This window comes from Chiloscyllium plagiosum, unplaced genomic scaffold (genome assembly GCF_037043375.1).
Source record: "Chiloscyllium plagiosum isolate Xiang-an unplaced genomic scaffold, Cpla_swu_hap1 HiC_scaffold_17, whole genome shotgun sequence".
Taxonomy (NCBI): Eukaryota; Metazoa; Chordata; class Chondrichthyes; order Orectolobiformes; family Hemiscylliidae; genus Chiloscyllium; species Chiloscyllium plagiosum.
The window spans coordinates 80,362,464-80,389,873 of record NW_028270155.1 but is presented as its reverse complement, the minus strand read 5'-3'; the positions used below and the strand labels follow the sequence as shown (position 1 = coordinate 80,389,873).

Below are 27,410 nucleotides of genomic sequence, written 5' to 3'. Positions count from 1 at the left end.
TGGCCTAATGCTCTTTATGGACATCAATATAAAGTGGTTGAATGTACATACAGTTAATTCGTCAAACATGGGGATGACGATAGAAAAACCGCACGCATCTTTTGCAATTCATATGATAAAGAACTGGGGAAATAATAGCTAAAATCCTCCATTTGTAAGTCTCCATTCTGTAATAATAACTTGCCTTGTAAAATGGCTAAGCACAGTGACCATGAGAATGGAATAAGTAATGCACAAATCTTGGCATAATCAAGCATCCGTCTGTTTCCCAGGCAGTTGGTTTAACATAATGACTAGAAAACTGATTGTAACCGAGGTATTGTCAAGTTTGACGTAAATGACACCATATTAACTGCTTTGCTTAACCTAAGTGAATAACATTTAAATATCTTGTTCACATGCAGGGACGCAAATAACACCATATTAATAGCTTTGTTTATTTTATGTGAAATAGCACTAAATGCATTAATTATCTGATGGGAACCTAATTAACACAAGAAACATTATATGATGGGAATTGGAGAAAAACGAGATAATCATGCATTTAAGGGTATAAATTAACGCTTTACCAAGAATTAGAGATCTATTATTAGCATATTCAGGGAAATCTAGGATTGATACGCTGGATTATTGACTATTGATCTCTCGCCGGCTTAATTACATCAAAGTGTGCTTTTTTGCAACTTATGTGTGGTCCTGGAAGCGTTGGTCACAGATAACGGCTATCATTTATACCAGCAGAGAATTTAAGTATTTCTAAAAGTCAAATGGTATTCTTCATATAAGGACAGCTCCATACCATCCATTATCCAATGGTATGGCAAAAACGAGAGTCCAAACTTTGAAGGCAGTCTTAAAGAAACAGCCTACTGCTTTGCTACATACAACACTAACCTGGTTCCTAATTGATGCTGGACACAAGACTCCACTAAGCAAGAAAGACAGTTAACTTCAGGAACAAAGTTTGGTGCAGGACTCACAGGAATGGCCCATAATGTGCAAGAGGCATGGTTGATGTGAGCTCAGATCCAGTGACGTTTATAATTAAGGTAGGTGCAAATGTCCTTAATAAGCATGTCAACCATATGAAAGCAGCAAAGTCAATCAGTGCAGGAGCAAAACGTACCTGGGCTCAACAACCTTTCTGACAGTTCCAGAACTAGTGGGCTCTCCATCTCTACCAAGCATTGAAGATACCTCAGAATCTGAAAGGGACACGCTGGATGTCGCTGTTTCGACTCCTTTGCTCCTTTGCAGTTTCTTCCGAGACAGTCTGGGCACAAGAGGTGAGCTACACAGTGTGTTACGTGCCACTCATATCAGAGGCAGAGTGCAGAAACCTGATCCAGGGCTAGAATGCCCCAGGAAGAGCTACAAAATTAAAATCAAATCTATGTCCTTGGACTCAAAGGGAAGGGATGTAGTGATTGTAACTAGATCAGCCAGGTGGACGTCATAGAATATGAGTTCCCCGATTGGACCAGATTAACAGTCCCAATCAGGAAGCCTTAGCTGACTGATAAGAACAGGAGTGTCAAAGGTTCTGTTCACTCCGAGAGTTGGTTTAGACAGACCTGCATCAGTGTCAAGGACTATCTACATGCAAATAAAAGGTGCCTTGGCAACAGGATACTGGCGTCTGTGGAGTTATTTCATCTCTATTTATGTGATAGTCTGCCTTTCTGTTTATCATGAAAAAAAGTACATAATTTCATATTTACCCATGTTGTACTGCATCTGCTATATGTTTGTCCACGCTAAAAAACTTGTTCCAATCACCTTGAAAGCTCCTTACATCCTCCTCACAACACTCAGTCTGGTACAATTTTAAGTCTTCAGCAAACATGGAAATTAGAACATTTGGTTCCCTCATCCAGATCATTTATATTAGTGTTGCTACACACAGCACCACAGCCTGCAAACCTGTCATGAATGCACACATTGGTGCTACAATGTCTGTGTGTACTGCTACACCCTGATAGGTACCATGATAGCCTCCTTCTTCAAAGACCGCAATTTCCCCCCAAACGTGATCGACGATGCTCTCCACCACAACTCCTCCACATCCCGCTCCTCCGCCCTTGAGCCCCATCCCTCCAACCGCCACCAGGGCAGAACCCCACTGGTCCACTGGTCCTCACCTACCACCCCACCAACCTCCATATACATCGTATCATCCGTCGTCATTTCCGCCACCTCCAAACAGACCCCAGCACCAGGGATATATTTCCCTCCCCTCCCAGCGTCCCAAAAAGACCACTCCCTCCGTGACTCCCTCGTCAGGTCCACACCCCCCACCAACCCAACCTCCACTCCCGGCACCTTCCCCTGCAACCGCAAGAAATGCAAAACTTGCGCCCACACCTCCCCCCTTACTTCCCTCCATGGCCCAAAGGGATCCTTCCATATCCGCCACAAATTCACCTGCACCTCCACACATATCATTTACTGCATCCGATGTGGCCTCCTCTATGTTGGGGAGACAGGCCGCCTACTTGCAGAACGTTTCAGAGAACACCTCTGGGACACCTGGACCAACCAACCCAACCACCCAGTGGCTCAACACTTCAACTCCCCCTCCCACTCCACCAAGGACATGCAGGTCCTTGCACTCCTCCATCGTCAGACCATAGCAACATGACGGTTGGAGGAAGAGCGCCTCATCTTCCGCCTAGGAACCCTCCAACCATAAGGGATGAACTCAGATTTCTTCAGTTTCCTCTTTTCCCCTCCCCCCACCTTGTCTCAGTCCCAACCCTCGAACTCAGCAACACCTTCCTAACCTGCAATCTTCTTCCTGACCTCTCCGCCCCCACACCCACTCCGGCCTATCACCCTCACCTTAACCTCCTTCCACCTATCGCATTACCAACACCCCTCCCCCAAGTCCCTCCTCCCTACCTTTTATCTTAGCCTGCTGGGCACACTTTCCTCATTCCTGAAGAAGGGCTCATGCCTGAAACGTCGATTCGACTGCTCCTTGGATGCTGCCTGACCTGCTGCGCTTTTCCAGCAACATATTTTCAGCTCTGATCTCCAGCATCTGCAGTCCTCACTTTCTCCTAGGTACCATGATAGGTACTGACACGACAACTATTATTACTATTGCAATGACCAGGATTTATCCTGACAGGATCAGTATTATTGGCACCATGACAAATTTTATTAGCATCAAATCCTGAATTACTTGTAGAATGCTGTCCTCAATGTTTTGGAGATGCCGGTGTTGGACTGGGGTGTACAAAGTTAAAAATCACGCAACACCAGGTTATAGTCCAACAGGTTTATTTGGAAGCACTAGCTTTCGGAGCACACCCAGGAGCAGCGCTCTGAAAGGTAGTGCTTCTAAACAAACCTGTTGGACTATAACTTGGTGTTGTGTGATTTTTAACTTTGTTCTCAAATACTGCTGTGTTCTGATCTTCCACTGGTGCTGGCACCAGTGGTTTTTCATCTGGGGTCCCTTCCTCACTTGAAAATCCACTGTGCAATTGTGCCTTTCGCCATCTCTCAAAAATGGCAACCCCTCCCCCAAACTAAAACAAATAACTGCCGATGCTAAAGATTTGAAACAATCAAGAACAGAATTTGTTGGAGAAACTCAGCAGGTGTGGCAGCAGAGTTCATGTTTCAAGTCCAGTGACCCTCCCTTAGAACCACCTCCCGCAGTTTGTGGTCTCTATAAAGCGCCTTGCATTATTTCTCTACAATACAGTAGCTGTATGATTGGAAACATGTTGCTGCTGTAATTCTTTGGGAGCAGAGGATCATACTAATTCAAGTGAAAACAAACGCCTTAAAATTAGAGAATAAAAACAAAGTGCTGGAGAAAGTCAGGTAGCATCTGCAGAGGGAAAATCTGTAAAAGATTTTGAAACAAGTTTTAAGTCCAATGGGAGCCTTAAAGATACAAATGCCAACTTCTGGACAACAAAAATCAGTCCAGTTTGCTGAAGGGTACAATAAATCCATGCCCTTGCAGTCCACAGGGCTGCAGTGACATAACATCATTTGAAGGATCACACTCAAGTCACATTTTCCCTTTTCTGTTTGCTCATGTGTTCATGAAACCCACAGAGGAAAAAAAATACGATGGAGCCCAAGAAAGCCTTCCTTACTTTTAATAGCGAAATCTCTCCTCTGGGCGTATGTTTAGCTGGAAGGTCAATGTGTCCAAAGAACTGTATAAAATATTTACAAGCAACTTAACTTTTATGTTTTCTTGAGCTAATGGAATGTATATGGCTTTCAAATAATAATGCTGAAAGCACAAAGAAGACCTCAGCACAGAGCAGCCAAAGCAGGAAATTATGACAATTAACACCCACTGGCAAATTCTTGGGTGATAACCCACTGCTCTGCTTTGCTCCATGATCTGCTGGTTATGTGACTGTTCCCACAGAACAAAGGATCAGAGGAATGATGACTTTTTAAAAAATGTACACACACTGTATTTCCCAAACTCAGCAATGTACCTTTGTTAACCGTTACCATTTACAAATGATGGGTTCCATGACAGACAGCCAATTAGAGTATATATTTCTGAGGCAGTAGTGTAGTGAGGGATAGATTGAAATGGAATTTAATTTCTTCACTGATTCTGGGGAATAACATCAGTGCCTTGATTATTTGGAATAATGAATTGCATTTCAAGCAGCAAAAGTCACATTGTTGTTTTTGGGAATTTGCTGTGAGTGAATTACTTACTGCTTTTCCTACATCACAGTAAACTCTGTAAAGGACTTTGGAAGGATATGATTATGCTAACAAATGTAAGTCCCTCTTCATTCTTAAATGAATAATCTTTTTATCTTTATAGTCGAGTTCTGCAGTTCTTGAGCAAACAAACCTGTTTTACACGGATGGTCTGCTGTTTATCCAAAAGTCACTGAGCTTTAATTGACTCTTTGCGCATATGTTAAGAATGCAAATTAATCCTCATATCACTTCTCAGGGGATGCCTGCATTTGACCACATAATGTCAACAACAGAGATATAAGAGCGTTTTAAAGATACAACCAACAGCACATGAAGAAACCCTTCTATCCCTCTATTCCCTGCCTAGTCAAATATCTGTCAAGATGCCTCCACCACCACCTCTCAGACTGCATTCCAGATACTTAACAGCCTCTGTGTAAAATATTTGCCTCTCACATCTTTAAACTTATCCCAGTTTCACTTAAAACTATGTCTCCTAGTAGTTGCCATTTCTAATCTAGAAAAAAAGACTTCAACTGTCCAATCTATCCATGCCTCTCATCATTTTGTAAACTTCTATCACCCCCTCATCCTTCAATGATTTGGAGGTGCCAGCGTTGGACTGGGGTGGACAAAGTTAAAAAACACACCACACCAAGTTATAGTCCAACAGGTTTATTGGGAAGCACTGGCTCAGAGCACTGCTCCTTCATCAGGTGGTCGTGAATAAGATCATAAGACACAGAACATATAGCAAAAGTTTAGTGTAATGTAACTGAAATTATATATTGAAAAAGACCTGGATTGTTTGTTAAATCTCCCATCTTTTGGAATGAAGATGTTGGTTTCAGTTCTTTCATATGTAAATTGCAGAACTTTTGTAAAGTTATATTCTCAAATGAACTTTAACAATTGGTGTCACGTCAGCCCAGATAATGCATTTAAGGTGTGAGGTGTCCTGTGTGAGACTGTCTGTGCCACAATATTCAAACTAATTCTAATCTATAAAAAAACTTACAGAATCTTACATGGATTCATGCAGTTTTCGAGCAAAATAAAATGTGATTCTGCAAGTACAAATTCACCCCATAAACTTGTGTGTGTGAGTGTCTTTGAGAGAGTATGTATGTGTGCGTGAGTGAGAGTGTAAAGGGGTACAAGGCTGTGAGAGGGTGCGTGTGTGAGAGAGCATATGAGACAGAACGTGTGTATGAGAGGGGGTTTGTCTGTGCATGCATGTCTGTCTGTGTGCATGGATGTGTGTCTGTGTCTGTGTGCAGTGCAATGGAGTCACCTGTAGTGTGACATGAACCCAGTTGAGACCATCCCCATGGGTACCGAACTTGGCTATCAGCCTCTGATCGGCCACTTTGCGTTGTTACCTGTCCCGAAGTCCACCTTGGAGGATGGCCACCCGAAGGTCTGAGGTTGAACATCCCGGACCGCTGAAGTGTTCCCCAACTGGGAGGGAAAACTCCTGTCTGTTGATTGTTGTGCGGTGTCCATTTATCCGTTGGTGTAGCCTCTGCTTGGTCTCACCACTGTACCAGGCCTCAGGGCCTAACAGCTTTTTAGGTAGACAACGTTGGCTGAGTTGCAGGTGTACCTGCCACGTACACAGTGGGAGGTGTCCCACGCGTAATGGTGGTATCCGTGTCAATACTGACACGTCTTGCACCGTCTACTGTGACAAGGTTGTATGGTGCTGTCTTGAAAGCCAGGCAGTTTGCTACGAACAATGAGCTTTGGTGGTGTTTAAAGGTGAGAAGTGGAAGCGTGGGGAAGGTCTTGTCAAGGTGCTCATCCTCATTCATATTGTGTGGCAGACTGCGAAGAACATGGTGTCGTTTTTTTTGGATCCTGGGAAGTACTGGACAACACAGGGTACCTGTCGGTTGCAGCTCATATCTGTCTCCTGAGGAGGTGATTACGGTTTCTCGCTGTGGCATGTTGGTATCTGGAAGTACTCAAGGATGCACTCATAAGAACGGGGTATGATGCTCAAGTCATTGACCGCCAGTTCCGATATGCCAACTCAATAAGTTCCCTTATAACCTTTTCCAACACTTTACTCACAACCGAAGTAAGGTTCACTGGTCTATAATTATCAAGGCTATCTCTACTCCCCTTCTTCAAAACGGGGACAACATTTGTTATCCTCTCATCTTCTGGCACTATCCCTGTAGAGGAAGTGAGGACTGCAGATGTTGGAGATCGTTGGAGTATGGTGCTGGAAAAGCACAGGTGGTCAGGCAGCATCTGAGGAGCAGGAGAATCAACGTTTCGGGTATAAGCCGTTCATCAGGAATGATGAAGGACTTTCGCCTGAAATGTCGATCCTCTTGGCTCTCGGATGCTGTCCGACTTGCTGTACTTTTCCAGCACCACATTCTCAACTATTCCTGGAGACAATGATGGCAAATATCAACAGTAAAGACTCTGAAACCTCCTCCCTGGCTTCCCAGAGAAACCAAGGATAACTCCCATCCGGCCCAGGGGACTTAGCAATTCTGGAAAGTGTGAAAATAGATAAGACCTCCTCCTTGTAAACCTCAATCCTGTCTGGTCTAGTAGCCTGTATCTCAGCATTCTCCTCAACATTGTCTTTTTCCAGTGTGAATACTGACAGAAAAAGTGTCAATATTGCAACACATTTCGATGTACTATTATAAAGTAATTCACGCAACTTGGAATTAATTGGTAACTCATCATGGTCTTGTCATGCTCCTGGTTAAAAGCATAAAAGATGGTGCAAGGTGCTCTCCCCAATCAAAGTTAAAAGTCAGACACCAGGTTATGGTCCAACAGGTTTATTTGGAAGCACAAGCTTTCGGAGCGCTGCATCTTCATCCCACCTGATGAAGGAGCAGCACTCTGAATGCTTGTACTTCCAAATAAACCTGTTGGGCTATGACCTGGTGTTGTGAGATTTTTAAAAATTTTGTCCACCCCTGTCCAACACCGGCACCTCGACATCTCAACAATCAGATAAGCCTTGCTGGACTTCTGGTCAATTCTTCCACAAATCACACCATAGTCCATGTTGCTCAAACCCCTCTAAGATTTGGCCTAATTTTACTTTTTGAGTATAGGGAGTCTAGATTTTTTAAAAATTCATTCACAGGGTGTGGATGTGATTGGCTCAGCCAGCATTTATTGCTCATCAATGCCCCAGACAATAGTTAACATTCAACCACATTGCTGAGACTCTGGAGTCATACGTAAGCAGGACCAAGTAAGGATGGCTATTTCCTTCCCTAAAGGACATTAGCAATGAAACACCATTTATTATGGGACTTGGAAGGCTCAGCATTGTAACAACCATTTGATTGGTCAGTTTGGAACTTAATGCAGAGTCAGTCAATCAAGCGTGGAGCTGGAAAAAGCACAGCAGGTCAAGCAGCATCAGAGGAGCAGGGGAGTCGAAGTTTCAGGTGGGAACCTTCCATCACGACTCAGGAGGAGGGGGGAGGCTGAGAAATAGAGGGAGGAGGGTGGCACTGGGGAAGGTAGATAGGATAGTGATGGGTGGATGCAGATAGGAGATGATTGTGATTGGTCAGTGTGAAGGGTGGAACAGATAGGTGGGAAGGAAGATGGACAGGGTAGATCAGGCTGGACCTGGAAAGAGGTAGGGGGTGGGCAGATTGGAAAGCTGGTGAATTATGCTAAGCCCATATAGTTGGAAGCTCCCAAAGCAGATAACGTGGTGTTCTTCCTGCAGTTTGTGCGTGACATTAGTTTGACAGTTGAGGCGGCCCAGGATGGACATGTTGTTGGGGCAGTGGGAAAGGGAGTTGAAATGGCTGGCAAGCAGAAGGTAGGGTTGATTGGAACGTACAGACCACAGATCTCCCTTGAACCTGTCGCTAAGTTTGTGCTTGGCCTCTTCGATGTAGAGGAGGCTACACCAGGAGCAACAGACCCAAAAATCAGGTTAGAGGAAACGCAGACGAATCTCTGCCGGACTTGGAATGATTCTTTGGGGCCTCGCGTGGAGGTTAAGGGGGGTGGTTTGAGGACAGGTTTTGCACCTTCTGCGGCTGCAGGGAAAGGAACCACGTGTGGAGGAGAGCTTGGTGGGGATGTAGGCCTAACGAGGGAGTTACAGAGAGAACAGTCCCTGTGAAAGCGGATATGGGTGGGGAAATAAATATAATTTTAGTAGGGGAGGGTCAGACTGCAGGTGGTGGCAATTGCAGAGGATGATGCACTGGAGTTTGGAGATTAGTGGGGTGGAATGTGAGGACCAGGTGACTCTATCCTTGTTGCGGTTGGGAGTGGGGGGGTGGGCAGGGTGTGAGGGCACAAGTGTGGAAAATGGAGGAGTTGTGGTTGAGGACATTGGTAATCATAGGGGAGGGGAAGTCAGAGGACATTTGGGATGTCCTGGAGTGGAATCACTCATCTTGCAGCAGATACAGCAGAGGTGGAAGCAGAGGAACTGGGAGTACAGGATTGCATTTATGCTGGGTGTGTGGAGGGGGGGGGGGGGGGGGGTGGTGTAGTCAATGCAGCTGTATGAGTCGTTGGGTTTGAAATTGTCATTGGTGCTGAGTTGGTTGCTGGAGGTCCAGGAAGGGGAGGGGGTTTCAGAGATGGTTCGGGTGGAAAGTGGGAGCGAAGGAGATGAACTGTTTAACCTCCTAGTGGGAGCATCAGGCAGCGCCAATACAGTTATCAATTTAGTGGAGAAAAGGGTGGGGGTATTGCCAGTACAGCAGCGGAAGAGGGACGGTTCCAACTATCCTAAGAAGCAGCAGACATAGCTCGGACCCATGTGGGTACCCATAGCCACCCCTTTGGTGTGTAGGAAGTGGGAGGATTCAAAGAGAGTTGTTAAGGGCGAGGACCAGTTAAACCAAACGGATGAGAGTGCGAGTGGAGGGGGGCTGGTTGGATCTGCGAGAGAGAAGGAAATGGAGGGCTTTTACACCCTCTTGATGGGGGCTACAGGTGTAGAGAGACTGGATATCCATGATGAACAGGAGGTATTGGAAGCTGGGGAATTGAATGTCATGGAGAAGGTGGAGGGTGCGGGTTGTGTCCCGAACATAGGTGGGGAGTTCCTGGACCAAAGGGGAGACGGCAGGTTCAAGAGATGAGTTCAGTCGGCCAGGAGCAGACAGAGACAAATCGGTTGTCTGTGGCAAGTCAGGTTTATGACTTTTGGGTGGTGGATAGAAGCTGGCACTAAGGAACTAGGTTGGAGGCTGTGTCCTTTGTAAGGGGAGTGAAACAAAGAGGCAAGGAGATGTCTAGCAGCTGGGTGAATCAGGCTCTCTCTCTCTCTCTCTCCTCTGTAAAAGAGCTTGCTCCAGTTTTCTGTTGAAAGAGTTGAAAACTACATTTGAAAATGCACAAAGTAGTAATTTTAAACTTAAAGACTAAATGAAAGACCTAAGTCCATCCAACATAAAAATCAATGCTGGGGCCCATCAAGGCCTGACCGAAGAATCAAAACAATTGTGAAATCCATCCTTCTAATTAATATTGTGCTGCTGACTGGTGAAACTGAACTGTGTTCTACTGTGTCCTCCTGGCCACTTTTCCCTCCACTCAATGTATGCATTGTTCTGCTTTTCGTCCTTGTGTTTGTGCTCAAGAAATGTTTGTAGAAGGGGCAAAATTTCAGCTCCATAAATTAGAAACTATCTTTTACTGTTCTTGTTAAAGGCAAGGGTGTTGCATTTGATATAGAATTATTTTTCTTTGTTCCTGAAAGAAACTGGGTAACAGTCCATCAGAAACATATTAGGATTCATAGTAGTTACATCAAACCTTCCAAAATGTGTTGACTCTGGGAATAGTTGGGATTGATTTCCAGCACACCGTCCCAGTGAGTAATGACAAAAAAGAACAAAGAAAATCACAGCAAAGGAACAAGCCCTTCAGCCCTCCAAACCTGCGCCAATCTAGATCCCTCATCTAAACCTGTTGCCTATTTTACAAGGACTTGAACCCCTCTGCTCCCTGCCCATTCATGTATCGGTCTAGGTACATCTTAAATGACACTTTGTTCCCACCTCTACCATCTCCACTGGTAAAGCGTTCTGGGTGTCCACCACCTTCTGCGTAAAGAAATTTCCACACATATTTCCCTTAAATTTTTCCCCTCTCAGCTTGAATTTGTGACCCCTAGTAATTGAGTCCCCTACTCTGTGAAAAAGCTTTAACTATTCATCCTGTCTACGCCTCATGATTTTGTGGACCTCAAGCAGATCCCTCTTCAACCTCTGTCTTTCTAATGAAAAGAATCCTAATCTACTCAACCTCTCTTTGTAGCTAGTTCCCTCCATACTAGGCAAAATCCTGGTGAACCTTCACTGACCCCTCTCCAAAGCATCTGCATCCTTTTGGTAATGGGGCCAGCAGAAATGTACGCAGTATTCCAAACCTGGCAGAACTAAAGCCCTATACAACTGTAATATGACCTGTAACATAACTCTTGTGCTCAATACCCTGTCTGATGAAGGAAAGCATGCTGTATGCCTTCTTGACAACTCTGTCGACCTGCATTACTACCCTTAGGATATGGTGGACCTGAACACCCAGATCTCTCTGTAAATCAACTTTAAATGGCTTTTCCATTTACTGTATAGTTTGCTCTTGAATTAGATTTCCAAAATGCATCACCTTGCAGGTGCCCACACTGAACTCCATCAGCCAGTTCTCTGCTCAACTCTCCAATCTCTCTCTATTCTGCTGTATTCTCTGACAGTCCTCTTCACTACCTGCTACTCCACCAATCTTATTGTCATCTGCAAACTTGCTAATCAGATCACCTACACCTTCCTGGCCATTTAGTCAAACTAATTAACCTAACTAACTAATCTGAACTATTAACATGCCTACTTAGTTGCAAATGCACAGGATGTCTGTTGCTTTATTCCTTCCCAACTATGTCACCTTTTGTCACTTCTGCCCTTTATTCGTCTTTCAGTTTCTTCCTGACCATTATTTTCCATAACGTTATTCTGCCGATCATTAACATTTCTCTCAATGCCTCCAAATTTACTCTCTGCCAAATCTTCCAAACAGCCCTCACTTCATTACTTGTAAGTCAAATCTACCATCCTGGTTATTGGATTTGCAAGGAGCCTGATCACAGCCCACTTCGTTGGGAGTCAGTCACAAAGTAACAGCTGTTTCTCCAGAATGTGCTACATGCCAGAGTAACTGAGTTGCAGTGCGTTACTGGGAAAATCTAAATGAAATTGTGAAACAATTCAGCCAGCAATAGAGTTAGAAAAAAATAGCACCTTAAGGAGAGGAGAAGGTATTTGGTTTAGATGGACAGAACATAGTGATGGTGACATGATCTCAGTTACGAGCAGCAAATCTAGTTCAATCAACATATACCTCTTCGGAATCAATTATGCATTTTGTTACGACACTGAGTAAATTCTTAATGTAAACCAGCAACACAGAAAAGATTTATCTTGTGTAGTAATCTGTGAAAGTTCGAGAGGCCAAGAATGATTTAAAGTAAAATCTAACAACTTTATTTCTCAAAGTATAACAGAGAATAATTAACTAACAACTATTTACAACTCCTTCTTCTAATTTATCTTTTACCTTCTCCTTTACAATAACAGTCCGATAAAACCCCCAATTAAGATTTATAAAACAAAAATCTTATCTCAAACCAGGCAGCTTTCAGTTTTCTTTTCAGTATTCCTGTCTTCTTCTTGGAGATTCTGCTTCACCGGTTTCTGATCGATAAAGGTACTTTTAAGAGAGTTATTTTTCAGACTGTCTTCATGTGCTGGTAGCTTGGCAGTTCTCTTCTCAACAGTTTAATTTTCCCCGATCTTATACCTCAAAAGCATTGGATTGGGTCATTGGCTTTTAAGACTGTCAATATACTAAATTCAAACTGGATTGGAGCTGAAAATGTGTTGCTGGAAAAGCGCAGCAGGTCAGGCAGCATCCAGGGAACAGGAGAATCGACGTTTCGGGCATAAGCCCTTCTTCAGGAATCCTGAAGAAGGGCTTATGCCCGAAACGTCGATTCTCCTGTTCCCTGGATGCTGCCTGACCTGCTGCGCTTTTCCAGCAACACATTTTCAGCTCTGATCTCCAGCATCTGCAGACCTCACTTTCTCCTCAAACTGGATTGGAGTTTGGTATTTTTTGGGGTATAATTAGGCCAATCAGTTTAAAATCAAATTTGTTTTGTTGGTTCCAGGCAACCAGCTACCCTAGGTATCCTAGCAGCTGGAGCACAGGTTACATCGTATCTTATTGAGAACACTTGGTGCAGTCACTGTTAACTTTTAACTCTCTTAAAGGTACAATACACCCACATCCTCATAATTTAAACACCGTATTGGATTTGTGGCCAAATCATGAGTATGTCTCTTTCTCTGCACCACTTTCCTTAGCAAGGCTGTACTCACTCCAGTTTGCACTTATAGCTCATTTTATGATGTCTGCAGAATGGCAAGGACAAAAACCCACACAGAATCAAAATCAGATGAGGCCCCTGAACAAACATTAAAAAAAAGTTCAGTGCCTGGTATCAATTACCATCTCAGGAACTGACAGTAAAACAAAAGTGGAGTTGGAACGTGATGGCTGTCAATATTTTGAGTTTGATGACTCTTCTTCAGAACTGTTCTGATGAAGAATCACTGGACTCAAAATATTAACTCTGCTTTCTCCCTACATGGCTGCCAAACCTGCTGAGTTTTGCTAGCAATTTGTTTTTGCGACACAAACACAGGAGCTTTCTTGCATAAACTAAGACAGGCAATAAGTATCCAACTGGCACAAGCTCCAGATGATCAGGTGAAAAGCAGTTTTATCAAACATCAGAGAAAAGCTTCTTTAAATAGGTCTTTTGAAGTACACATCTGTAAAAGCTGTGAAAAGGTGGGGGTTGCCAATAAGTTGACATTGTTCTTGACAATATGTGTCACTGTCTGCACTGTATAGCGAGGCTCTGTCCATGGAGAGGTAGCAAACACTGGATCAACAAAAGTGTGGAGTAGTAGAGTGTGGGCCTTTTAATGGAACATAAAAAAGGACAATGTACAAAGGACACAGTATCAAGGAGGCAATTTATCACATACAGAATTCTTCCTCATGTTACCGAACTCTATCATTAAACTGTCAGAAAGCCAGACTAAACAATCTTTTTGGTTCTATCACATAAAGGCTAGCGAGGGTTTACTGCTTCCCTTTTGACAGAATTGAGGCACACTAACTGCTAGTTTTGATTATTTACTTGCATCAGGCTTGGCAGCCAAACTGGTCTCTCCAGTAATAACTGGGCAGGTAAACATTACCATTTCTGTGCAGATTTTGATCACCATCAGCATTGTTAAAATAAATCTTCAGTATGGAGGCAGCACTTACTGATAATGCTTGGAGAGGCACAAAGATATCCAGGCGATTTTCACCATTTATTTAAAGATGTGGATTAAATAGTTTGATTAGAGACAGTCAGCATGGCTTTGAGGGAGACAGGTCATGCCTCACAAACCTTATTGAATTCTTTGAGGATGTGACAAAACACATTGATGAAGGTAGAGCAGTGGATGTGGTGTGTATGGATTTTAGCAAGGCATTTGATAAAGTTCCCCATTGTAAGCTCATTCAGAAAGTGAGGAGGCATGGGATACAGGGAAATCTGATTGTCTGGATACAGAATTGGCTGGTCAATAGAAGACAGAGGGCAGTAAAAAATGGACAGTATTCAGCCTGGAACTCAGTAACCAGTGGTGTTCTGCATGGATCTGTTCTGGGACCTCCACTCTGTGATTTTTATGAATGACTTGGATGAGGAAGTGAAAGGGTGGGTTAGTAAGTTTGCTGATGACATGAAGGTTGGAGGAGTGGTGGATAGTGTGGAGGGCTGTTGTAGGTTGCAACGGGACATTGACAGGACTGGGCTGATAAGTGGCAGATGGCGTTCAACCTGGAAAAGTGAGAAGTGATTCACTTTGGAAGTTCAAATTTGAATGCAGAAAGAGAGAGAAATGGCAAACAGGTAGAGAGAGAAAATAGAAGGAAAGATCAGGAGGACAGGAAAAGAAAGTGATTTACTTACTGTCAGAGATTAAAATGGTAAGCATTTATTGACTGAAAGAGCTTGCTCTGCCATTTGAATCAATCATGACTGATTTAATCTGGGCCTCAGCTCCACCTTCCTGCCTGCTGTCTGTAACCCTTCAACCCATTATTACCTCCTGTCTATTTGTTCAGTATCCTATCTTCCATCACACACTGGGGGAGTGAACACCACAGATTTATGATCCTTGAGGAGAAGTAATTTCTTCTCATCTCTGCAGAAGACTACAGAATGGTGTCTAAGGTCATTGCTATAGGATCGGCGATTCACCCTAACCAAACCTGTTATGTACCATCCAGGATGATCTCGGAGAGCCTCGCATTCCTGAGGGATATGGAAGCCTATGTGCAGGACAGGTGGGTTGACACCTGCTTCATCAACCTGGACCTCCGGACTTTAACAGGATAGTACACCTACATGTGAGATGTGCTCTTCAAAGTCAGCATTGGGAAAGGAATCTGCAGTTGAATCAGTCTGCTCTACATCCAATATCATAACTGCAATCTCAATCAGCGGGAATCAGAACACTTTCCAATCAGATCGGAGGTCAGGCAGGGTTGTCCCACTCTCGCCTGTCTTGTGTGGGTGTTTTATACAGCCCTTTGCTGAATCCATCAGGAAGGATGCAAGCTTAAGAGGGGTGACTATTCCAGGCAGCAGAGGCCAGGTCAAAGCCTCCCTGTACATGGATGACCATCCACATTTTCTGCTCGTATCTGCTGTCAGTGCACAGACTCATGAGCATCTGCAACTAGTTTAAACCGGCCTCGGGAACAAAGGTAAATTGAGGAAAGAATAAGGCAGTATCCTTTGGAAACTGGGCAGACCGATCCTACATCCCCTTTACCATCAGGACAGGTTACCAGAAATTGCTGAGAATATGGTGTGGAGGGGCTGAGGTGGGCGCAAAATCTTGGAAGGGACACATTGACAAGGTGAAGCAGAAATTGGTCTTTTTGGAGCAGCTGTCTGTCTCCATTGCAGGTAAAAACCTGATCATCAGGTGCAAAGCACCTGCTGTTGTACGTGGCACAGGTCTGGCAGTTTCAGTCATCTGAACCATCTTCCACTTTGTCTGGAGATCTACGATGGAACAGGGACTCCATGTACAAATGAAGTCTGGATGACCAGGGGATCATCCTCATCCTGATGGCCACCTTTCTGTATGACTGCGTCAACCTGCACGTCCACCCTCATACATAAACACCAAGATGCACTCCATACTTGCGATGGATAGGACTGGCCTCATTGCCATGGTAAGCTTCAAGGAGTTGGACCATTCTGCATCACCTGCCCTTCATGGAGAAATTTGCAAAGAAAAACACCTTTGACCACAGGTTCTTCAGGAAGTGGTCAGCACATGGTATTGTTAGAGATCCTGAGGGAAAAGGAGAAGTTTGATCCTGTCACATGGTTCCCTCAGCAGATCAAAGTTATTTGGCAGAATGAACATAGAACATAACAGCACAGTACAGTTCCTCCAGCCCCAATGTTACACCAACCTGGGATACCAATCTAAAGCCCATCTAACCTACACTATTCCATTTTCATCCATATGTCTATCCAATGACCATTTGTGGGCGGCACGGTGGCTAGCACTGCTGCCTCACAGCGCCAGAGACCCGGGTTCAATTCCCACCTCAGGCGACTGACTGTGTGGAGTTTGCACGTTCTCCCCGTGTCTGCGTGGGTTTCCTCCGGGTGCTCCGGTTTCCTCCCACAGTCCAAAGATGTGCAGGTCAGGTGAATTGGCCATGCTAAATTGCCTGTAGTGTTAGGTAAGGGGTAAATGTAGGGGTATGGGTGGGTTGCGCTTCGGCGGGGCGGTGTGGACTTTTTGGGCCGAAGGGCCTGTTTCCACACTGTAAGTAATCTAATCTAATCTAATCTAAAAAAAAAATGCCCTTAATGTTGGTGAGACCACTACTGTTGCAGGCAGGGCATTCCGAGTAAAGAGCCTACCTCTGACATCAGTCCTTTATCATCGCCTCTCAGTTTAAAGCCATGTCCCCTCGTGCCAGCAATCACCATCCAAGGGAGAAAAGCTCTCACTGTCCACCCTATCTAATCCTCTGATCATCTTGCATGCCTCTATTAATGGCCTACTGTGTAAATCACCTCTTAACCCTCTCTCTCAGGAAAATAGCCTCAAGTCCCTCAGCCTTTCCTCCACACCAAGTAACATCCTCCTAAATTTCCTCTGCACCCTTTCTAATTCTTCCACAGCCTTCCTATAATGCAGCGACCAGAACTATATGCAATATTGCAAGTGCGGCCGTACCAGAGTTTTGTACAGCTGCAACATGATTTCATGGCTCCAAAACTCAATCCCTCCACCAATAAAAGCTAACACACCGTATGCCCTAACAACCCTATCCCAACCTGTATGGCAATTTTCAGGGATCTATGGACATGGACACAGATCTCTGTTCATTCACACTACCAAGAATCCTACCATTAGCCCAGTACTCTTTATTCCTGTTATGCCTTCCAAAGTGAATCACCTCACACTTATCCACATTAAACTCCATTTGCCACCTCTCAGCCCAGTTCTGCAGCTTATCTATATCCCTCTGTAACCTGCAACATCCGTCCGCACTATCCACAACTCCATCGACTTTAGTGTCATCCGCAACTTTACTAACCCATCCTTCTATGCCGAGGTCTAGGTCATTTATCAAAATCTCAAAATGGCAGTGGCGCCAAAACAGACCCTTACGGTACACCACTAGTAACTGAACTCCAGGATGAACATTTCCAATCAATTACCACCCTGTCTTCTTACAGCTATCCAATTTCTGATCCAAATTGCTAAATCACCCTTAACCCCATGCCTCTGCATATTCTGCAATAGCCTACCATTAAGAACCTTATCAAACGCTTTACTGAAATTCATATACCAGGGGACTTATCTATTTTCACACTTGCCAGAATTGCTGACACCTTCTCCTTATGAACCACATCACCAGAACTTTCAAACAATTGAAGATATCGCTTGGTTGGTGGTGAGAGCCTGTATGTACACTCAGTTGATCTGAACCACCACATGCTGTCATTAAAGTATCTTTGTCACACATTCCCTGTTGGAAGTGCCTTTGCAAAGGAAGTCTGGACAATGATGCAGTGGTTTTTGTTAGGTTCATCCTGACAGCTGAGTGAAACAGGACTCTACACTCAAAGTTTGTGAGAAGATTTGTAGCTCGGGTGCTTGTTATTGTGGTTCTGTTCGCCGAGTTGGGAATTTGTGTTGCAGACGTTTCGTCCCCTGTCTAGGTGACATCCTCAGTGCTTGGGAGCCTCCTGTGAAGTGCTTCTGTGTTGTTTCCTCCGGCATTTATAGTGGTTTGAATCTGCCGCTTCCGGTTGTCAGTTCCAGCTGTCCGTTGCAGTGGTCGGTATATTGGCTCCAGGTCGATGTGTTTGTTGATAGAATCTGTGGATGAGTGCCATGCCTCTAGGAATTCTCTGTTTGGCTTGTCCTATAATAGTAGTGTTGTCCCAGTGGAATTCATGTTGCTTGTCAAGCACTGAGGATGTCACCTAGACAGGGGACGAAACGTCTGCAACACATATTCCCAGCTCGACGAACAGAACCACAACAGCTCTACACTCACTATGGTCTGTTCTCCAGGATGGACACAGAGATAAATATTAACTGTGCTGGAGAACCAACAACTCCATTAAAGACACTTTTAGTCTGCCCAAAACTTGGTCCTATAGAACAAGAAAAAGTTGAATTGACCAAGTGTTACAAACTGGCACATTCCAAGGTCCAGGACTATGTACTGAGGGACACATTAAAGTTTGTGACAGCTGTCGTCAAGGTGCAATGGGGAAAGACCACTTTCTAAGATCGTCCTGCTGAAGGTAAAAGGGGTGTCCATTCGGTTTGGACTCTCCTGGAGACAATGTATGTAAATTTAGCATTGTACATGGAAGAGATCTCTGTTTTTTTTTTGGATAGAGTCAAACTCCAATGTTTATTTCTTTCCTTGACATACTCCTGTACAGAACAGGACTATGTATATGTTCTTACATATTTTGTATGAATAATGTATATTTAAGTTTTAAATCTGTTACTTACACTATAACCTCTCGTTTTAGATTGCTCCATGACACAATATCCTCTCTGCATCTATTTTTAGTGTCTTTAGTATCAATTAAATCTTAATACCTCAATTAGATTTAGCACACACATAAACACAATATTAGCTATGGAAGCAATAATCTTTGTTATTATACATAGGTTATGACACACTGATCCAATGGAAGGCAACACTATAGAGCTAATGGAACTCACAGGTCAGAGTTGTCTTATTCATTTGTCACATGTTCACATAAATGCTCATCTATTAACCTGGGGTCAATTAAAAAAAAACAGTCAGCGTCCTACAGCATGGAGACAGGCCCTTTGGCCCACACTGGTCCATGCTGACCAAAACATCAGTTCACGCTAACCACATTTCCAAGCACTTGGCACATTTCTTTCCTATCTGTGGATTTGTCCAAATGTCTTTCAAATGTTGTTAATGTACCTGCCTCAACCACTTCTGCTGGCAGTTCATTCCACATGTGTACCTCCTGTATAAAAAAGTTGCCCCTTTTTTCCCTTTCCCCTTTTACCTTAAACTGATGCCCTCTAGTCCCCAACAATGGGAAAAAGCCTGAATGTATTCACCCTATCCATGCCTCTCAAAATCTTATGCACCTCTATAAGGTTCCCCCTCAGTCTCCTATGTCTATAGGAAAATGTCCTAGTTTGTCCAACCTCTCCCTATAACTCAGACAATTGAGTCCAGGCAACATCCTTGTAAATTTCTTCTGCACTCTTTCCAGTTTAATAACATCCTTCCTATAACAAGGTGACCAAAACTGAACACAGTACCCCAAGTGCAGCCTCACCGATGCCCTGTATAACTACAATATAACTTCCCAACTTCTATACTCCGTGCCCTGACTGATGAAGGCCAATGTGTCAAAAGCCTTCTTCCCTGCCCTGTCTACCTGGGACTCCACTTTCAGAGAACCATACACCTGAACTCCAAGGTCCCTCTGTTCTGCTACTCTCCTTTAATGCTCAATGAAGCTCCTGCCTTGATTTGACTTTCCAAAATGAAAGACCTCACACTTATCTACACTTGCCATTCCTCGGCCCACTTCGCCAGTTGATCAAGGTCTTGCTGCAATTTATGATAACCTTCCTCACCGTCATCCCCAAACCAATCACTGATATAAAGAACAGTAATCTGAGGAACTCCACTAGTCACAGGTCTCCAGTCTTACAAGCACCCTTCCAATAATACCCACTGTTTTCTATGATCAAACTAATTTATATCCAATTTGCCAGCTCCCCCTTGGATTCTACGCTATCTAACCTTCTAGAGCAGCAGAACCTTATCAAAGGCCTTACTGAAATCCATATACACATTACATCTACTGCCCTGTCCTCATTACCCTTCCTGGTCACTTCCTCAAAGAACCAAAACAAATTTGTGAGGTATGATCTCCCACTCACAAAGCCATGCTGACTACTCCTAATCAAACCTTTAATTTCCAAATACATGTATATCTTGTCCCTCAAACTTCTCAAGTAAAATACCCACCACAGAAGTTAAGCTTACTGGTCTATAGTTCCCAGGCTTTTCTTGCAGCCCTTCTTGAATAATGGCACAACATTCGCTACCCTCCAGTCTCCAGGTTGTTGTTCGTTGTGTCGCCATAACCTTACCAGACCATAGGGGCTTCTCTCATTAGTGAGAAGCGACTGGTGGTGTTTTAACCCGAGGGCCACCAGACCTCAGGTGAGGGAAGAGGTTGAGAAGGAGATAGAGTCCTTCATGGTAACCACAATCCGGTGGAATTGAACCCATGCTGTTAGTATCACGATGCTCTCCAACCAACTGAGCTAAACCAATTCCCAGTCTTCTGGTAACTCATACGTGGCTAACGATGATGCAAAAATATCAGCCAGGGCCCCCGCAATTTCTTCTCTGCCCTATTGCAGGGTTCTTAGATATATCTGGTCAGGACCAGGAAATTTATCCACCTTCACGCATTCTAACACGTCCAACGCCTCCTTTACTGTGATATAGACTGTCCCCAAGATATCCTTACTAACTTCTCCAAGTTCCCAAGTCTTCATGTCTTTCTCCATGGTAAACACAGAGGAGAAATATTCATTAAGAACTTCGCCCATCTCCTTCAATTCTACACATGCATGCCCACTCTGGTACTTGAGGGGCCCTTTTCTCTCTCCAGTTGTTCTTTTGCCTTTAATACACTTAAAGTACTTTCTCGCTTTATCTCACTCATTACTCAATCATTTCCATCCCAACATGTTTTTTTAAAAATGAGTGTTTTTAACTATGTTTCAAATTCCACCCCGTCCACCCCTTCAACAGTGCCGATCTCTGCTTTGAAAGCCCAATTTCAATATCCACTTAAAAACAGTAAACAGCTTGCTAACTGTCTCAGTATTAAAGTAATGAACAGAAACTCATATGTACACCTTTAAAGACAACCTTAGGTAGCACACTGGTAATCTCATTCCAGTACTCTCATAGTAAATAGGAATTATCTGTAATATTCCAGTTTTTCTGCCCCACCTACACGTACTTGGTCCACATCTAAGTGAGGGTGGATATTGAAAGGTAAAGTCATAGAGAAGAAGTGAGAATTCATTATTTGCCTGCAGTCAAGTACCTTTTGACCTGACTCTCTTTTTTTTTTGCTGTTTGGCTCTGACTACTCCTCACTGGTCATATCTCAGAGGTAGCGTTTTCAAGAAACCAGGCAGCGCACAACTGCACAGCAACACGGACAATATTTACACAGACAGGTCATAAACTGTCTCCTTTAAGATATTACAGTGTATGGCCCTGCCAGTACCCTGCATTGCATCAAGCAGGATACAGAAGTAATACATGGTAGAAGAGACATAGCCTCTACTGCTGTTCATTTAAAATTTTCTTATTTTCAGATCACACCAAAGAACAACATCAGGATACAGGAGTCTCCCAACATCTTTGGCAATGTTTCCCCTTTCTAGTTGCTAATTAACTAGTGGGAAGACCCTGATCTTACATCAGGATCAGAAGGGATACTGCTTCAATTTAGACCTACCAGGCACTATGCCCGCACCAATACCACCCTCCTGACGCAGCCGTTACGCAACACCCATCTGCAGATTCCAATTCTACCACTTCTAGCCCTTACCCTTGAGCACCACTGATACCTCCCCCATCCATCAACCCAAGTGACAGACACCACACACTTTACATCCCACATGAAACTCAACCCAAATGTAACTCTTCCCTCAACCACCCAACCAATCGTCTCTGGGCTCTATTCTTGCCCTGATGACCAAGACACGAGGTATCCTCCTCATCTTTTCACCCCTACTTCATACTATAGGGTGGCACGGTGGCTCAGTGGTTAGCACTGCTGCCTCACAGCACCAGGGACCCGGGTTCAATTCCCGCCCTGGGCAACTGTCTGTGTGGAGTTTGCACATTCTCCCAGTGTCTGTGTGGGTTTCCTCCGGGTGTTCCAGTTTCCTCCCATAATTCAGGTTAGGTGAATTGGCCATGGTAAATTGGTCATAGTGTTGTCATTAAGGCAGGGGTAAATATAGGTTGGGGGAATAGTGTCTGGGTGGGTTGCACTGGGGGAGGGGAAGAGTGGCACTGGGGGAGGGGAAGAGTGGCACTGGGGGAGGGGAAGAGTGGTTTCCACACTGTGGCCATTCTAAATCTAAAAAAAACACTGATATCACTCTGCTCCCCACCACACATAGATCAATATTTCAACATCCCGCTGCCAGGCACTAGTTGTCCTTTCCCTCACTTTCAGACACGTGTCTTTTGCTCCTTTTCCCCCCACTCTGACAAACCTCCACCTATATTAACAAGAGTATTGAGATGATCCTCCTGCACTGTCCCAGGACAGTTTCATCACTGTGTTCCACTGCGGTTTATGCAATAAAAAGAATCTGTATGCTGAAGGTTGGAAGCCCACATCTTTGATTAGGTCGTCTAAATGACAGAAGATTAGATTAGATTACAATATTAGATTAGATTAGATTACTTACAGTGTGGAAACAGGCCCTCCAGCCCAACAAGTCCACACCGACCCTCCGAAGAGCAACCCACCCAGACCCATCCCCCTACATTTACCCCTTCACCTTATACTATGGACAATTTAGCATGGCCAATTTACCTAACCTGCACATCTTTGGACTGTGGGAGGAAACCGGAGCACTCAGAGGAAACCCACGCAGACACGGGGAGAATGTGCAAACTCCACACAGTCAGTCGCCTGAGGCCGGAATTGAACCCGGGTCTCTGGCACAGTGAGGCAGCAGTGCTAACCACTGTGCCACCGTGGCGCCCAGAAGAGACGAGATAAAGTCATAGAACATAGTAAAGTACAGCACAGAACAGGCCCTTTGGCCCATGATGTTGTGTCCTAATGTAAAATAAAGTAACTTAACCTACGCACCCCTCATCTCACTGCTATCCATGTGCATGTCCAGCAGTCGCTTGAATGTCCCTAATGACACTACGCAGAGAGTTGTGAATGCATGGAATGCGTTGCTAGCGATGGTGGTGGAAGTAAAGAACCGACCTCTGACATAATTGAAAACAGAATTATAGGAGACAAACATTTTACATTGGTGCCCTGCATTTTACCGTCTATCAGTAACAAAATTCACATTACAATAATGCAATTAATGTGAAAATTTAGTTCTCAGCCTGAGCTCCCTGCAATATTCTATATCTTGATGTACTAGAGAGAAAGACTGCTAGGATTAGAGAGAATGCTGGTGAAGCTGAATCACAGGTTGAACATACTTGGCTTGTTTCAGTCCTGGAAATGTGTTGCTGGAAAAGCGCAGCAGGTCAGGCAGCATCCAGGGAACAGGAGAATCGACGTTTCGGGCATAAGCCCTTCCTGAAGAAGGGCTTATGCCCGAAACGTCGATTCTCCTGTTCCCTGGATGCTGCCTGACCTGCTGCGCTTTTCCAGCAACACATTTCCAGCTCTGATCTCCAGCATCTGCAGACCTCACTTTCTCCTCTTGTTTCAGTCCTGGACTAGTTTTCTCAACCATAAATTGCTTGCAGAAATTATTTTCCAAAACTTTGTTCTTCCCTCTGCTGCAGGCTTTGGGTAGTCTGCAATACTTTACTGCTTTATTTATTGTTTCCAAAACTCTGCTACCACTATCACGCAAGGCCAGAAAGCAGGTGAGAAAATATTCTGCAGCCATGATGATGTCTATCGTCTGGGTCTTGATAGACTATTGCTCTGATATCAATATCAGATCAGACATCCTTTTGACTGTCACAACTACAATAAAATCATCACAAAAGAACTATTCCTTTACCTTATTCTTTTCAAAAAGCTCAGTCTGAATGGTCTTCAGATCAGTGTCCAGGGCACTCGCTGCCTGCTTCCTCTTTTTGGCCAATACTTCGACTAGATCTTCAATTTGTGCCCTCTGCTTCTTGTTCTCTCTTTCAAGATTCAGCTTCTCAGTCTCAAGTCGCTCCCTCTTGCCCCATTCTGCTGTGTTCTCTGCTTGAAGCCTCTCCATCTGTGCACATAAAGTAATGAGGTATGTTTAGTAGGGCAATTACTGCATTAGATGGGAGCTGGGCACAGAACTTGCATTGTTGCTTACCTGCGATGTCTAACATTAGCTCTATCTGCTTTTCAGGTGGGTATACTTGGCATTATTTCAAAGAGCAGCCAGAAGGCTTGAAGTCCTGGTCAATAATTCTCTCAATCAGAATCATTAAAACAAATTACCTAGCCATTATTGAACTGCTGCTTGTGGGATCATTCTGTGCACACATTACAACAGTGATCAAATATCAGAAGAGCTTTATTGGCTGCAAAGTACTGACAAGTCCTAAGTACACAAAAGACAAAAGTAAGACTTTTTAAACCTATGAATTGGATGTTCCTTGGAAACATGGTTGTGCATGCTAGGACATTGTAGCTAAGAAGGCATGGCAGTGTAGTCAACACTCAGCTTAGCTCCATCTTAAAATCTGAAGCAAACCTAGGTGTCTGGCAGCAAGCATAGTGCCCAACAGACACCAATGCCATCCTCTGCTTGTAGTCTTAACATTGTTGTGCAATACATTGTGGACACAAATATATCCCAGTACTGACACCTTCCTCAATACGGATTTTCTCACTGACCCAGAAGTGGGGAAAAGGACCATCACTTCCTATAGTTAAACAATGGAGATGTTGGTTCATAGCCTCACTTGTCCACAGCCTTCCATGTTTCACCTTGGACTTCATGCAATTTCTAGAAACTTTTACAACAGGATAAGGCTAGTTGACTGATTTTGCCTGCTCTATGGTTTTAAAAGTTTAGTCATATTTACAGCATTCTTTTTGCCTGCAGACCAACAAAGGCTGACAAAATGTTAAAATCCTTGGCATCAGGCTTTAAAAGCTTAGATATATATTTTCAATTGTCACTGTTTTTTGATTTAATAATTTTTAAATTTATGATTCTGCTTTGGATCACTATTGTTTAAAGAGCAATTCAAACATCAACTGACAAAGCTGTCTTAAGATTTCACATTTTAAAACAAAAACAAACCTCACTACAAGAAGAATTAAACAAAGAAAGCACCATTAATTTAACACTATTGTTTGGAGTGGCAGAGGCAATTAACTCAGTTTTACTTTTTAATTACTAGTCATCTTTAATATCACAATATTAAAATCCATCATCACTTCTTTCAAAACAAACCGACAAGCTATGTCACACTTTTTTGGAATTCACTTTGGGTGTCAGTGTTCCATTTATTTGTTGTGGTAACATTTTATGGGGATTCTTACCATAGATGTTTGGCTAAGTGAATGTTCACCTTTTATTGAAGACCTCATTACTATGGATACCTCAGTTGCAAGCATCTCTCCTATCTCAAGCTGAATCAGTTTACTGCTTTCTGCCACAAGGCTCTGTTCGGATCACCACAGATTACTTCCTCTATTTTTATTAATTACTTGGTTTTTTTTGAATTGCATTTACTTCAGGGCTTTTTGACAGTTTCTCAATCAGATATTTCCATTTGATGTACTTTTAACACTTTAAACATTGAACTCGAGTTATTTCTAATATCAGGAATTCTGAACGAGATTTTTGCAATAGGTTTTCCACTGCTGTCACAACTGTGCTCTGAATTTTGCCCAAATTTGCACCTGAATGTATAATTAGCAGGCTATGGATCATTAGGCACAAACAGTATGTTTTAGTGGGTGCAACATCTATTTGTAATGGTTCAGGTTTTAAACCATCCGTAATGTATAAGTTTTGGAGAACTAAAACATGTAGAAAAGAACTCCTTTGGTTAGGCTCAGTTATCTACTAGATTAATGCAGTTTAACGGAAATGAAAGTTTTCTAAAAGGAGGATGATAAAGATAACTTGATCTGTCTCGTTCACTTCGAAGCATTATCTTTTACAGCAAAAACAGATTTAGGTCTCTGCCTCTCCTGGACTGTGAACTACACGGTCTTCCTGCTCACGACATCTTGTACAGTTTTAGGATAATCAAATTGACTACTCGTTATAAATGTCAAGATTAGATTAGATTAGATTAGATTAGATTAGATTAGATTAGATTACTTGGGCCTTCGGCCCAACAAGTCCACACCGACCCGCCGAAGCGCAACCCACCCATACCCCTACATACATTTACCCCTTACCTAACACTACGGGCAATTTTGCATGGCCAATTCACCTGACCTGCACATCTTTGGACTGTGGGAGGAAACCGGAGCACCCGGAGGAAACCCACGCAGACACGGGGAGAACGTGCAAACTCCACACAGTCAGTCGCCTGAGGCGGGAATTGAACCCGGGTCTCCGGCGCCGTGAGGCAGCAGTGCTAACTTGTGTCAAGATCATATCTTGCAACATAAAAATCAACTCCCTAAATCCATAGGGTCACAGGGTGAGAAGCTGACGGCGAGCACAGTTCAACATAGAATAATCAGCAGCAAAACAGGGGAACTCTGACTACACAAACAATCAAAACAAAAGAAAGCCAGAAAAGGTACAAAATCATTCAACTGGACAATAGTATAAAGACAGTATTTAATGATGCAACCAGCTTGTGCAGCACTTTGAACAAAGGTACTTAAAAAAAAAATCCCTACAGCATTGAAACAGTCATTCAGCCCTTCCAGTCCACACTACCCTCTGGATAGCATCCCTTCCACACCTACTCCCCTGCCTTCCCCCTCCCAACACCTCCCCCCAACCCCCACAGCCACTCTATCCTGGTAACACTGCATTTTCTATGAACAAATCACCAAACCTACACATTCCTGGACACCACAGGGCAATTTAGTATGGCTAATCCATTCAAACTGCAAAGCTTTGGACTGTAAGAGGGGGTCAGGGGAAGAGGGGGTTCAAATCAGAGGGGTAGCACATCTCAGGCCTGGCAGTTGAAATTCATCCCAATTGCTATTTGAAAAGAGTGATCCCTTTTTCGAAAACTATGTTCTCTGAACCTGGACTCTGCCAGGATAAACAACCTTTCCATATCTACCCCAAAACCCCTATGAATTTTGTGGTTGCTACTTGTTCTTCTAAATT

At 43.7% G+C, this 27,410-nt stretch overlaps 1 protein-coding gene across 2 annotated transcripts in view; it reads right to left on the bottom strand.

Moving 5' to 3' along the window:
• The window catches only part of ccdc102a (coiled-coil domain containing 102A), a 287,030-nt gene that overhangs the window by 73,782 nt on the left and 185,838 nt on the right, over window positions 1-27,410 (bottom strand). For both annotated transcript variants that reach the window (XM_043707419.2, XM_087996111.1), the window contains exon 6: window positions 24,165-24,374. In XM_043707419.2, the coding sequence (XP_043563354.1) occupies window positions 24,165-24,374 (210 nt within the window). The remainder of the gene's footprint in view (window positions 1-24,164; window positions 24,375-27,410) is intronic.